This window comes from Crocuta crocuta, unplaced genomic scaffold (assembly GCF_008692635.1).
Source record: "Crocuta crocuta isolate KB4526 unplaced genomic scaffold, BGI_CrCroc_1.0 scaffold317, whole genome shotgun sequence".
NCBI lineage: Eukaryota > Metazoa > Chordata > Mammalia > Carnivora > Hyaenidae > Crocuta > Crocuta crocuta.
Genome location: NW_027530984.1, coordinates 561,806 through 577,636, shown reverse-complemented (window position 1 = coordinate 577,636; position 15,831 = coordinate 561,806). Strand labels below are relative to the sequence as shown.

The window sequence follows — 15,831 nt, the reverse complement described above, 5'->3', positions numbered from 1 at the left end:
TTAAATGACATGATTATAGAGTGAGGTAGTTTTAATTCAGAGGGAGATACTGGAGGGCATCCAAATATATTACCTACTTATTTCTGAGAATTAAAGGACAACTTAAAATAGCATAATAATATATTTAAATAGCTTTAAAATAACAACTTAAAACTTGGTAGTAACTTGTGATATCTGGCTAAATATTAAATATTAGCACGGGTTTGGCAGTGTAATTCCTACTAATGTATTTTTAATTAAAAACTTTTTTAAATGTTTATTTATTTTGAGGGAGATAGAGTGTGTGTGAGCAGGGGAGGGCAAAGAGAGAGACATACACAGAATTGAAAGCAAACTCCAGACTCTGAGCTGTCAGCAGAGAGCCGGAAGTGGGGGTCAAACCCAGGAACCGCGAGATCGTGACCTGAGCTAAAGTCGGATGCTTAACCAACTGAGCCACCCAGGCGCCCCCATATTAATGTATTTTTTAAACTTTTGTTTGGGATATTGCAAAACTTTTCCATTGTTGATTTGAATACATGCATACATCAAAGAGGTAAAATGGAGCCCACACTCCAGAGAGAATTGATGGCAGTAATGAAAAGAAAACTGGACTAGGTATGAAAACATATCGATGCTACTTTCAACTCTTTCTCTAAGTTCTTATATATCTTTGGGCATCAAAATCTTATTTTTTAAAGTTATTTATTTTGAGGGAGGAGGAGCAGAAATAAAGAGAAAGAGAATTCCAAGCAGGTTCCATGCTGTCAGTACAGAGCCCAACATAGGGCTCAATCCCACAAACTGAGATTATGGCCTGAGCAGAAATCAAGAGCTGGACAATTAACTGACTTAGCTATCCAGGTGTCCCTGGGCCTCAAAATCTTTTATGTAAAAAGTATTGGGCTAAACTAAGTAGATGGTTGATGATTAAGCTAAATTTTAAAATAAGATTCTCTCAAAAAAAATTAACTCTTTCTCAAAATAAATAAATAAAACTTAAAAAAAAAAAAACAAGAAAATCAGCAACTGGAAGACTCAGTCTGTTAAGTGTCTGACTCTTAGTTTTGACTCAGGTCATGATTTCACAGTTTTTGGGAACGAGCCCTACATTGGGCTCTGTCCTGACAGCACAGGGCCTGCCTGAGATTCTCTCTCCTTCTCTGTCTGCCCTACCCCCCATCTCTCTCTCTCAAAATAAATAAATAAAACTTAGAAAAAATAAGATTATCTAATATCTGCAGTATAAAAGGATGATTAATCTTATAGTTCTACTTAAGCCCTATTTTCAAAACTGAATTTGTAGAAAAACTCTACTGTGACAAAAGTATTATGTGTCTGTACTGAACTGATATGCACACAGAAGGGTAAAAAAGTATGTTACAGTATGATGATGTTAGTATATGACATTGCTCAGTCTTTATACCACGGAATAAAAATATGTACTCAACATAACATAAGCTGACCTAGTATACCTGACTAATTGTTAAATCTGTACTAACACCTCTTAATATTCTTCTTTTGCAAATCCAGTTAATGTTCTTCATCTGGGACACAACACTTAATTAGTCTAGTTATTGGACTTTTGAGAAACAATTGTGACTAGCCTGGATTATTCGGCACATTCAGAGACAAGGCTTATTTTACTACAGATTCTGGGTAGCAGGCAGAAAGTACTCTAGGTCTATAGTTCCCAAAGTGCAGTCTCTTGTTCAGCAATCTGAGAACTTCTTATATATCAATATTCTTGTGTCTTGCCCCCTCACCTAATAAGTCAGAAATTCCGAGAATGGAGCTAGGCAACCCGTGTTTCTACAAGTTCATCATGTCCTTCTGAGGGACACTGAAGTTTGAGAATCATTGCTCTAGAAATCTTATATAAGAGTGCATTAAATACAGGTTAGGAAATTACAGAATCATTAAGAAGTCTGTAGGTGCAAGCTGGGCACTGGGTCTCCAGAAATAGAAAACAGGATAGAACTGAACCACTGGGGAATTACCCCCTCTGAATCCATTACTGATTTCAATGCATAAGAACATACACGGAACATAAACTGTGACTTCATGGGACATCCGGCTGCTGAAATTAAGAAACCATCATTACTGTCTCCCCATGTGTGCCTCAATATCATAAGCTGGAGGATGGAGTCTGAGAAGCAAACCTGGAAGGATCCCATCTCTCCATAAATTTGTTTCTCACAGAATAACAGTCAGAGGGGGACACAAAGATTGCTTCTGCCTCTCAAATCTTACACCAGTGCACATGATCGATACATCCCACTACACAGTCAGAAACAAAGCTGCATGGGTATAGGTTTAGTACGACCATTGGCATGAAATAGGCAATAGAGTTAAATCACTGGTTGGACATGATGCACCCTGTTTTAAAGTACATAATGAGAGGGGCACCTGGGCGGCTCAGTCGGTTAAGCGTCCAACTTAAGTTCAGGTCATGATCTCACAGTTCATGGGTTCGAGCCCTGTGTCGGGCTCTGTGTTGACAGCCAGCTCAGAGCCTGGGGCCTGTTTCAGATTCGGTGTCTCCCTCTCTCTCTGACCCTCCCCTGCTCATGCTATCTCCCTCTCTCAGAAATAAATAAAACATTTAAAAAAATTTTTTTAAATAAAGTACTTAACTAGAATTATGTAACTTGTAAATGTTTGGTTTTATCACTGTATTGAAACATAACTTAAGAAATACTAGGGAATAAAGGTTCAGAAGCAGTTCAGATATTTAAAAGGAATAGCTACCAATTTGTTACTTTTCATTTTCCTCATTTATGAATTTATACACTTGTTTATTCATTGGCTAATTGAGCAAGTGAAATAATGCACAGCTATACCCTCAGAAATACACATAAGCAATTTATGTAGAGATGATAGATACACAGATACATAGCAATAACTCACATTTGTAGAATACAGTACTTTACTCTTTATTTACTGTAACTAAGGTAGCTAGAGTGTAATATATTCATTTTCATATGAAGAAACTCAGTCTCAAAATTATAAAATTCCACATGGTCACATAGCTAAATAATAAATAAAAGAATGTATATCTCCTAACTCCTGGGCCAGTGTTTATTCCAACACATTTTAATGCCATGTCTATACGTCCTCTGAGAATTCTTACAATAGCAACAAAGCATGACAGAACAAAATGGGTACTGAGCCAGGGCAGGCAAATAGTGTGAATTACAGTAAACAGGAATGAAGCACGGGCTATGGAGGGGTTTTAAATAACAAAGAACTAAATGAAAATATAGCAAATCTAATGCAATTCCAAGTATATTTACGTATTAGTCAAGACAAGCTTGGCTATGCTGAGATAACAAAGAAACTCAAAGTCTCTGTGACCTAAAACAATAAATGTTTATTTCTTGCTCCACTGAGGGGCGCATGGGAACCCTAACTGACATATCTTCATTCCAGGAACTTAAGCTGATGAAGTATCCATTAACTATAACATTGCTGATCATCAAAGCAGAGGAAAAGCACACTCTAGAGAGTCTTTCCCTGGTATTTAAAGGACACACATCACTACTGCTCACACCTCATTGACCAGAATAAATCACATGGCATCACCCAACTACAACAGAGCTAGGAGGTGCAATCCTCTCTCATGCTTGCAAAGTAGAAAGATAGAAATATGTGGTGAATGACATAATGATTACCACAATGTCAAAGTCAAATTAATAAATAAAGCTTTCTGGGTGGCTCAGTTGATTGAGTGACTGACTTCTGTTCCGGTCATGATCTCATGGTTTATGAGTCTGAGCCCTGCTTCAAGCTCGCTGGTGTCATCGCAGAGCCTTCTTCCTCTTTGGATCGTTTGTCTCCCTCTCTGCTGTGCACACACCCTGTCTCAAAAATAAAAAGTAAATGTTTTTAAAAAATAAGTAAATAAAGCTTTTACCAAAAACTTGGAATTGAAGGTCAGAGGCAGACAATTAAGGTAGTGGAAACAATATTGATATAAACTAAGTATCAGTGAGTAACTATTTTTCCAACCTGCTCATGGAGAAGTAGAAGTCAGTCTACAAAGAAAGAAAAAGTAAGGCAAATGTTCACAGTAAACCAGAGAAAAGTGACTCTGTTGGCTTTCTTGCCTCTAGTCATTTGAGAACCCTAAATGCCCTTTTCCATTGGATAAATCAATATGTATCATCAGATTTCATGTTTTTCCTAAATTTGCTCAAGTTGATTTCTGCTGTTTGCTATCAACAGAATTTTTAAATACTTTTTAAATTATTTTTATTGTTTATTTATTTTTTAGAGAGACAGAGAGCACATGAGCGAGTACAGGTAGGGGAGGGGCAGAGAGAGGGAGACACAGTATCTGAGGGAGATTCCAGGCTCTGAAATGTCAACACAGAGCTGGACTCGGGGCTCAAACCCATCAACCATGAGATCATGACCTAAGCCGAAGTTGGACACTTAACCAACTAAGCCACCTAGGCAGTCCTCAACAGGATTTTAATTAAGGCAATAGTACTAATTAATTCCTTAATATTTCTCTATCAAGTAAAATATAATATAGACTCTAACACAATATACAGAAGTAGTTTCTCATATTAGTGGGTCTTGCCTTTTCTTCCCCTGCATATAACATACTGAGACACAAAATTATTTTAGGCTTGGGATTACTATCACAATACTTAAAAAAGTAAGACAATGTTATTAGAGAATTTGGATCTTTTTCTTCAAGTTAAAAAATTGATTCCCATTCACCTAAGTAGGCACTAATGAAAATAAACTGTCAGTTTTTAAATTTTTTTTGCCAAAACAGAAACAAACAAAACACAATATTAAAAAAATTTTTTTAAATGTTTATTTTTGAGAGAGAAAGAGACAGAGCATGAGCAGAGGAGGGGCAGAAAGAGAGGGGGAACACAGAATCTGAAGCAGGCTCTAGGCTCTGAGCTGTCAGCACAGAACCAGACACGGATTCAGACTCACGAACCATGAGATCATGATCTGACCTGAAGTTGGACATTTAACTGACTGAGCCACCCAGGCGCCCTTAACATCCTTATTTTAAGAGCTAAGAAAGTGCCAAATGATCAACTTTCATCTAAAATTTAAATTATTAAAATAAAAAATCATATCAGCCAAGAATAAATTATTAGAATGTATAATGATATTGAGACAGAGAAATAGAAGATAAAACTTAAAGAGGAAAGAGAGAGGCAAACCAAGAAACAGACTTATTTTTTAAGCTTTATTAATTTTGAGAGAGAGAGAGAGAGGAAGAGCACAAACAGGGGAGGGACAGAGAGAGCAAGAAAGATAATCCCAAGCAGCCTCCACACTGTCAGTGCAGACACCCACGCAGGCTCACACCCACAAACCATGAGATCATGACCGGAGCCAAAATTGAAAGTCAGACACAACTGACTCAGCCACTCAGGTGCACGCCCCCCCCCCACTTTAAAACTTTATTTATTGATTTTAAAAGAAAGAGAGAGAGAGTAGGGGAGGGGCAGGGAGAGAGAGAGAATCTAGGAACAGACTCTTAACTATAGAGAATAAATTGATGGTTACCAAGAGGGAGGTGGGTGGGAGGATGGGTTCAAAAGGTGATGCTGATTAAGGAGTGCATTTGTGATGAGCACTGGGTGATGTATGGAAGTGTTGCATCACCATATCATACGCCTGAAACTATTATGCTGTATGTTAACTGGAGTTTAAATAAAAAATTAAAAAGAGGAGAGGAAAGGAGAAGAAGGGAGAGGAGAGGAGAGAGGAGAGACGAGGAGAGGAGAGACAAGGTTTTTAAGATGCATAACACGAAACATTCAGAAACATTTCATATCAACACTACATTTTCTTAAGTAAAACTAATGTTTCCATATATTCTCTACTTGGAAAGTAATTCTGAGAGATAATGCTTTTGGATTAATTTTATAACCAAGAATATCATTTGGTCCATATTTTGAGAAAATTAGATAATCATGGCTAGAGGCTGTCAGATAGTCCAAACTGTCAGTTTGGTTTAAACATTTCTGAAAAAACAAAGTAATTTGACCAGAACTGCCAAAAATACGCCAACTACTTTAGTGCATGCTTGAATACACATGAAACAATATTTGGAAATCCTGATTAATGATAAGATGTTTTTATATATTTATTAGATTCCATTCAAAAATGTTTTCTCTTAGTAGGAGAGCCAATAATTCTTTTAAACATGAAAAAACACTGAAATCAGTTTCTTAGAAAATGTAACCTAACTAAGAGTATGATATTAATTATACAAAGGTTAAGTTTAATGATCTGAGGTAAAACATACTGCCTACCATAAGATAGTAATTCAATAATTATATCTTCCTGCATAATCCACTAATTTTCAGCAGCAAAACATACCTGTCTATACACAATATTTTACAATATTTTTCTTGCTATTTATATAGGATATTAAAATTGTGATTTTTTTATCACTCACAATCTCTAGTCTCAAGTAGATTTAAAAATATTAACTGGCCATAAACATTAGCAGATAGTGAACTGGTGATGAGTGGTTCTCTGCAATGTGGCAGTATTGATTTATTTAAAAATAATTGAATGTCTCCTGAATGCCAGACTTTGTTTTAAATGCTTGGGATTCAGCTGGGAGCATGATAGGCAAGGTCTCAACTTTAGTAAATGTTATGAACTAGTTATAAAAATATTCTAAAACCATAAAAATATATATGCATGACATAAGGGCTATGAAGAAAATTTAAACTGGTCAAAATGACACATGCAATACATCTACATCACTTGTCAGGACTCAAACTGAGTATTCCAACCACCTCTTAACTTCACCTCATAACCTTAACATTGCAGGGTCTATGAACACTTTTAGCATATGCACACAGCAGTAACTGTTTTTCCACACAAAATCATAGCTTCAAAATACATTTATTAATATTCATTTCTTTTTTTCTCTTAAACTGGAGGAATAGCAACTTTTAAAATCTGTTTTACAAATTAGAAAAAAATGAGCTTCAGTGACCTTAAATGGTTTGCCCAGGCCAATGTGACATAGCTGGAACTTGAACCTAGGTGCCTTGGAGAAAACTTGATTAAAGTTCTTTGACATGTCAGGCACATGATGGATGTAAATGAATATAGCATAGCCCTGATTGAAGAGTGTTTCATCAAGGATATAGCTCACCATTCTTAATTGCTGGGTAGAAGCAGTCATGCTTCATCAAAAATAACCTACAAAAAAATCTAACCCTTGGAAAACAGGAGTGTGGAAATAAGTCAGAGGCCTGGTCTCAAAGTCATTCTTCCTTCTGGTAATGGTTGTCTACCTCCAGAAGCCAAGAGGAAAAAAAAAATTAGGTCATCTATCTTAACCTTTAACCTTCCCTGTTTTAATTTACAGACATTATAACAGGTGTATGGAAGAACCAGAGAGTGAGCTCAAGACAGAACTTTAACAGGGACTTCCTTGTTTTCCCCATGCATGACTGCCATCCACTGGAAGGCTCCCCACAGCTCCAGTGGTCATATACAGAGTCCTACTCAGCATTTCGTCAAGACAAGGGAAGCGGCTCTTTTTACCAATTTAAATGTGAATTGATACAAGTAGCTTCTGGAGATCAATGATGTGCTAAATGGCTTTTGGAGAAACGGACTTAGAAAGCTAACTGAGAGGCAATCCGGTAGATTTCCCGAGAGTACACTAGATAAATTGTCCAAGTGACAAAAAGGGTTGCTAAATACCTGGAGGGATAATCTTTTAAATGAGATTCAAAATGGAAGTGTTCATGTTGATGCTAAAAGGACTATTACAGGCTAGTATCCACAGCAGGACACAACAATTAGGAAATTTGGGAATAGTTTTCATTTGTGCCTCCAATAATATAGGTAAGGTTTACAAATCAAATTCTTCCTTGCTTCAATTAATTCATGTTTATTAATAAATATAAAAGTATTTTAAGTATATTTGATTGTACTGCACTCTATGTCTCAGTGAAATCTCTTACATATATATCACTAAATGAAACATTACGAATTGCATAAAATAGCATTTAACTGGGGTGCCTGGGTGGTTCAATTAAGTGCCTGTCAATTAAGTGCCAGACTTCAGCTCGGGTCATGATCTCACGGTTCATGGGTTTGAGTCCAACAACAGGCTCTGTGCTGACAGCTCAGAGCCTGGAGCCTGCTTCAGTTTCTGTTTCCCTCTCTCTCTGCCCCTCCTCTGCTCACGTGCTCTCTCTCTCAAAAAAAATAAAAACATTAAAAAATAGCATCTAACCATTAGAATCAGAATAATACAAAGGGAATCATTCACTAATTTTTGAATTCCATATCTTTACTCTCTTCCCAGAATTTTCTTTTTTTTTTAAGTTTTAATGTTTTATTTATTTCAGAGAGAGAGAGAGAGAGAGAGAGCATGAGCAGGGCAGGGTCAGAGAGAGAGGGAGACACAGAATCTGAAACAGGCTCCAGGCTCTGAGCTAGCTGTCAGCACAGAGCCTGACGCGGGGCTCGAACCCACGAACCATGAGATCATGAGCTGAGCAGAAGTCGGACGCTCAACCGACTGAGCCACACAGGCGCCCCCCCCCCGAATTTTCTAATGGACATGGTCAATTACCTTGAAGAATATGCTTCTACACAGGTTTTTTGCACATAGGAGTCCAGTTTTGTTGGAGGAGATCATTTAGAGGATGTGACCACCAGTTGACTCCAAGCTGGACCTAGACAATCAGCTGTTCCTCATCTCCTCCTATGTTTTTGGAATGTGTGTTCTGCCCAACCATTCCCATAACTGGTGCCATTTCAAGGATGCAGCCTGGAAAGAGGAGTGCGTTATTGAGACCACCCAGACATGATTAAACCCAGTTAAGGTCTCTATATAAACTTTTAGGATTCCGGCAGATGTGTGCAGCAACCAGCTTATCTTGAGGCCACCCAAGACAAGCTTCATATGTTAAGTTCCCTTGCTTATTAAAACTGCCACCTGCCAATCTGAAGTTGTCTGATTCTTTCTTTGGTCTCTCCTTGCCCTTCCTGTATGGGGGCCAGTCTCAGATTTCACCAGGGAAATTCTTGAGGTTTTGAACCAACACCACTCCAACAACATGCAAGTAAATGAAGGCAAGACCCCAGGAATCTCTGTGACAGTCATATTTGCAACCTTTCCCTCCAAAGCTCCCATCCAATCCTAGCACAGTCCAGACTCTATTGTGGAGCCTATTGTGATCAGAGGAAGTGGCCAAGTATGTGCTTTGACGCTGGAATGTAGGGGATGTAAGTTCCTCAGACAGACTGCTGTGTAAGCACCTGGTCCCAAACTCAGGACTGATATTCTCCCAAATTCAAACTCACTGATTACAGTGCTTGGGACATGAGAAGCACTCAATGAATACTTGTTTAATTATTTAATTAATTAGCTAATGATAAGGGTAAGTGGCAGAACCCAAAAAAGTGAGCATAATAGTGTCCAATTTTAAAAGTAAGCAAAACAAAAAGCATCAAGAAAAATGAGAACTTTCTATTTAATATACCTTTGATAAGTCATATAATATGCAATGTTAAAACTGACAAAATTTTAAGACCATAAAGGAGCCTATGAGTGCATAAGATCCACTAAGCTTTCCAGCAAAATCATTCTCTCATCTTTTCTAGAAAATCTCGGGACAAATGGCTACACATCTTCCTGAGCAAGTTGACATAAAACTTTTATGAGGATAAACATAACAGTGTTAGATATAAAAGAGATGATTAATTTCTATGTCATTTTGAAACTTAATTTTTCTTACTTTCACAATAAATTACTTACAAAGACTGTTTCTATTTCATTTTTATTTTTCTCAAAATAAAAGAATTGCAAATATAAAAATTAAAATCTCTTTTCTTTGTATAAATTTTGGAAAACTGTGGAAATCTTGAATAGAAAAAGACAACTTGTATTCCTATCAACCAGCATCCCAGCATTAACCTTTTTTAATGTTTTGATATATTTCTTCCTGGACTTTTTTAGTTCACAAATTTAAGTAAAATTAGGTTTATTTATTCTGTGTGTGTGTGTTTGTATCTATCTATATATATATATACACACACATAAATAAACACAGTTGTTATCATTTTCTATTTAAAAAAATAGTTTATTTATTTGGGTGACTGGGTGGCTCAGTCAGTTGAGTGTCTGACTTTGGTTTCAACTCAAGTCATGATCTCATGGTTCATGAGTTCAAGCCCCATGTTGGGCTCTAAGCTGATGGTGTGGACTCTGCTTAGGATTCTCTTTCTCCCCACTCCTTCTTTCTTCCCCTCCCCTGCTGGTGATCTTTGAAAGAAAGAGACCCTGTATATATACATATACAATGGAGTACTACTTGGCGATGAAAAAGAATGGAATCTTGTCATTTGCAACAATGTGGATGGAACTAGAGGGTGTTCTGCTAAGTGAAATAAGTCAGCCAGAGCAAGACAAATATCATATGATTTCACTCACATGTAGAATTTGAGAAATGTAACAGATGAATATAGAAGAAGGGAAGGAAAAGATAAAAGGAGAGAGAGAGAGGCAAAACATAAGAAATTCAGTTTTTTCTGTTTATTATTTTTTATTAATATAATTTATTGTCAAATTGGCTTACATATAACACCCCAGTGTTCATCCCAACAAGTACCCTCCTCAATGCCCACCACCCATTTTCCATCTCCTGCACCCCCACATCCACCCTTAATTTGTTCTCTATATTTAAAAGTTTCTTGTGGTTTGCCTCCCTTCCTTTCTGTTGTATCTATTTCTCCCCCTTCTTTTCCCCCATGGTCTTCTACTCAGTTTCTCAAGATCCACGTATGACTCAAAACATATGATATCTGTCCATCTCTGAGTGACTTATTTCACTCAGCATAATCCTTCCAGTTCCATTGACATTGCTGCAAATGACATGATTTCATTCTTTCTCATTGCCAAGTAGTATTCCATTGAATACATGAACTACATCTTCCTTATCCATTCATCAGTTAGTGGACATTTAGGCTCTTTCCATAATTTGGCTCTTGTTGAAAGTGCTGCTATAAACATTGGGGTACACCTGCCCCTATGCATTAGCACCCCAGTATCCCTTGCACAAATTCCTAAGAGGGCTATTGCCAGGTCATTAGGTAGTTCTATTTTTAATTTTGGAGGAACGTCCACACTGTTTTCCAGATGGACTGCACCAGTTTGCATTCTCACCAACAGTGTAAGAGGATGCCCGCTTCTCAACATCCTCACCAGCATCTGTAGTTTCCTAATTTGTTCATTTTAGCCACTCTGACTGGTGTGAGGTGATATCTCAGTGTGGCTTTGATTTGTATTTCCCTGGTGATGAGGGACATTGAGCATCATTTCATTTGTCTGTTGGCCATCTGGACGTCTTCTATGGAAAAATGTCTATTCATGTCTTCTGCCCATTTCTTCACTGGATTATTTGTTTTTGGAGTGTTGAGTTTGGTTAAGTTCTTTATTGATTTTGGATACTAGCCCTTATCCAATATGTCATTTGCAAATATCTTTGCTTATTCTGTCAGTTGCCTTTTAGTTTTGTTGATTATTTCCTTTGCAGTGCAGGAGATTTTATCTTGATGAGGTCCCAATTGTTCATTTTTGCTTTTAATTCCCTTGCCTTTGGAGATGTGTCAAGTAAGAAATTGCTGCAGCTGAGGTCAAAGAGGTTGCTGCCTGCTTTCTCCACTAGGGTTTTGATGGTTTCTGGTCTCATATTTAAGTCTTTCATCCATTTTGACTTTATTTTTGTGTATGGTGTAAGAAGGTGGTCTAGTTTCATTCTTCTGCATGTTGCTCTCCAGTTATCCCAGCACCATTTGCTAAAGAGACTCTTTTTTCCACTGGATGCTCTTTCCTGCTTCGTCAAAGATTAGTTGGCCATACATCTGTGGGTCCAAATCTGGGTTCTCTATTCTATTTCATTGGTCTATGTGTCTGTTTTTGTGCCAGTACCATACTCTCTTGATGATTATAGCTTTGTAGTAGAGTCTAAAGTCTGGAAGTGTAATGCCTCTAGCTTCGGTTTTCTTTTTCAAGATTCCTTTGGCTATTTGGGCTCTTTTCTGGTTCCATACAAATTTTAGGATTGTTTGTTCTAGCTCCATGAAGAATGCTGATGTTATTTTTATAGGGATTGCATTGAATATGTAGATTGCTTTAGGTAGTATTGCCATTATAACAATATTTATTCTTTCAATTTGTGAGCATGGAATGTTTTTCCATTTCTTTGTGTCTTCTTCATTTTCCTTCCTAAGCTTTCTATAGTTTTCAGAATACAGGCCTTTTACATCTTCGGTTAGGTTTATTGCTAGGTTTTTTATGGTTCTTGGTGAATGGGATCAGTTTCTTTATTTCTCTTTCTGTGGCTTCATTATTGTTGTATAAAAATGCAACTGATTTCTGGGGCGCCTGGGTCGCTCAGTCAGTTAAGCAACCAACTTCAGCTCAGGTCATGATCTCATGGTTCTTGGGTTCGAGCCCTGCATTGGGCTCTGTGTTGACAGCTCAGAGCTATGGAGCCTGCTTCAGATTCTGTTATCTCCCTCTCTCTCTGACCCTCCCCTGCTCACGCTGTCTCTCTCTCTCACACACAAATAAATAAAAAAAGTTTTTAAAAATGCAACTGATTTGTGTACATTGATTTTGTACCCTGCAACTTTGCTGAATTCAGGTATCAGTTCTAGGAGTTTTTTGGTGGAGTTGTTCAGGTATTTTTATGTGGAGTATCAAATCGTCTGCAAAAAGTGAAAGTGTGACTTTATCTTTGCCAGTTCTGATTCTTTTTATTTCATTTTGTTGTCTGATTGCTGGTGCTAGGACTTCCAACCCTATGTTAAGTAACAGTAGTGAGAGTGGACATCCTGTCATGTTCCTGATGTCAGTTTTTCCCCATTGAGGATGATATTAGCTGTGGGATTTTCATATATGCTTTTATGATGTTTAAATATGTTCCTCCTATCCTGACTTTGTTTGAGGGTTTTTATTAAGAAAGGATGCTGTATTTTGTCAAATGCCTTTTCTGCATCAATTGACAGGATCATATGGTTCTTATCCTTTCTTTTTTAATGTGATGTATCACATTGATTGATTTGCGAATATTGAATCAGTCTTGCAACCCAGGAATGAATCCCATTTGATCATGGTGAAGTTTTTATATGCTGTTGAATTCAATTTGCTAGTATCTTGTTGAGAATTTTTGCATCTATATTCATCAGGGATATTGGCTTGTAGTTCTCTTTTTTAGTGGGGTCTCTGTCTGGTTTGGGAAATTAAGGTAATGCTGGTTTCATAGAATGAGTCCGGAAGTTTTCCTTCCATTTCTATTTTTTGGAACTGCTTGAGAAGTATAAGTATTAACTCTGCTTTAATTGTCTCGTAGAATTCCCTAGGGAAGACATATGGTCAAGGTCTTTTATTTATTGGGAGATTTTTGATAACTGATTCAATTTCTTCACTAGTTATTTCAAATTTTCTATTTATTCCTGTTTGAGTTTTGGTAGTGTGCCAGTGTCTAGGAATTTGTCCATTTCTTCCAGGTTGTCCTGTTTGTTGACATATAATTTTTTATAGTATTCCCTGATATTTGCTTGTATTTCTGAGGGATTTATTTAATAAATCTATTTTCATCTGTGATTTTATTTATTTGGGTCCTATCTCTTTTCTTTTTGAGAAGTCTGGCTAGAGGGTATCAATTTTGTTTATTTTTTCAAAAAACCAACTCTTAGTTTCATTGATCTGTTCTACTGTTGTTTTTTTTTTTAATTCTATATTGTTTATTTCTGCCCTGATCTTTATTATTTCTCTTCTTCTCCTGGGCTTGGGGTTTCTTTGCTGTTCAGCTTCTAGTTCCTTTAGGTGTGTTGTTAGATTTTGTATTTGGATTTTTCTTGTTTCTTGAGATAGGCCTGTATTGCAATATATTTTCCTCTAGGACTGCCTTTGCTGCATCCAAAAGGATTTGGATTGAGTTTACCTTTTCATTTGTTTCAATATATTTTTTAATTTCTTCTCTAACTGCCTGGTTGACTTATTTATTCCTTAGTAGGATTTTCTTTAACCACCATGCATTTGGAGGTTTTCCAAACTTTTTCCTGTGGTTGATTTCAAGTTTCACAGCACTGTGATTGAAAGTGTGCATGGTATGATCTCAATTCTTTTGTATTTATTGAGGGCTGTTTTGTGAACCAGTATGTGATCCATCTTGGAGAATGTTCCATGTGCACTCAAGAAGAATGTATATTCTGCTGCTTTTCGATGAAAAGGTCTGAATATATATGTCAAGTCCATCTGGTCCAGTGTATTATTCAGGGCCATTGTTTATTCACTGATTTTCTGTCTAGATGACCCATCTATTGCTGTAAGTGGAGTTTTACCACATTCTTACAAAGAAGATTGCTTAGGTTTGTGAGTAATTGTTTCATATATTTAGGTGCTTCTGAATTTTGTGGATAAACATTTATAATTTTAGCTCTTCTTGATGGATAAACCCCATAATTATTATATAATGCCCTTCTTCATCTCTTGTTACAGTCTTTAGTTTAAAATCTAGTTTGTCTGATATAAGTCTGGCTACTCCAGCTTTCTTTTGGCTTCCAGTAACATGAGAGATGGTTATGAAGGTGTCCTCAGGTCTAAAATGCATCTCTTGTAGACAGCAAATAGATGGATCTTGTTTTTTTTTTTTAATCCATTCTGATACCCTATGTCTTTTGATTGGAGCATTTAGTCCATTTACATTCAGGGTTATTATTGAAAGATATGGATTTAGAGTCATGTGTTCTCTGTAAATTTCATGCTGGTAGTGATGTCTCTGGTCATTCGTGGTCTTTGCAATACTCATAGCATCCTCCTTAGGCTTCCTTATAGATCTGGCTTAATGGTCATGAATTCCTTCAGGGTTTTTTTATTTGGGAAAACTTTTATCTCTCCTTCTATTCTGAATGACAAGCTTGCTGGATAAATGATTCTTGGCTCCATATTTTTCCTATTAATCAAACTGAAAATTTTCTGTCACTCCTTTCTGGCTGGCCAAGTTTCAGTAGATAGGTCTGCTACTACCCTTATGTGTCTACCCTTGTAGGTTAAGGCTCATTTATCCCTGGCTGCTTTCAGAATTCTCTTTGCCTTTGTATTTTGCCAGTTTCAATATGATATGTCATGCAGAAGAGTGATTCAAGTTACATCTGAAGGGAGTTTCTGTGCCTTCTGGATTTCATTGTCTGTTTCCTTCTCCAATTGTGGAAATTCTCAGCTATGATTTGTTCAAGCACACCTTCAGCCCCTTTCTCTCTCTCTTATTCTTCTGGAACTCTTATGATATGGATATTGTTCTGTTTCATTGAGTTACTTAGTTTTCTAATTCTTCCCTTGTGATCCAGAATTTTTTTTTATCTCCCTTTTTGTCAACTTCATCTTTTTCCATAAATTTATCTTTTATTTCCCATATCTCCTCTCTGTTTCTTCAATTCTGGCTGTCACCACCTCTAGTTTATTTTGCACCCATTTATAGAATTTTTAAATTCATCATGACTATTTTTTAGTTCCTTGATCTCTGCAGCAATAGATTCTCTGCTGTCTTCTATGCTTTTTTCAAGTCCAACAATTAATCTTATGACTATTATTCTAAATTCTTGTTCAGTTTTATTGTTTATATGTGTTTTAAGCAATTGTTTAACTATCATTTCTTCCTGGAATTTCTTTTGAAGAGAATTCTTCTCTTTCATCATTTTGGGTAGTTTTCTGTCCCTTATATGTTTTAAAAGTTTGTTATGTGCCCTGCACCTGCAAGCACTAATATGTTAAAGAGGGTCATACACTGTCCAGGGTCTGGCCCTTCGGGAGGTGTTTTTTGG

General features: G+C 36.8%; 1 protein-coding gene across 1 annotated transcript in view; it reads right to left on the bottom strand.

The window, feature by feature from the left end:
- Positions 1-3,332: 3,332 nt before the first annotated feature.
- CCDC59 (coiled-coil domain containing 59) overlaps positions 3,333-15,831 on the bottom strand; it is a 46,768-nt gene continuing 34,269 nt past the window's right edge. Inside the window, exon 4 of the mRNA XM_077770194.1 lies at positions 3,333-3,839. Within this exon, the coding sequence (XP_077626320.1) occupies positions 3,780-3,839 (60 nt within the window). The 3' untranslated portion in view covers positions 3,333-3,779. The remainder of the gene's footprint in view (positions 3,840-15,831) is intronic.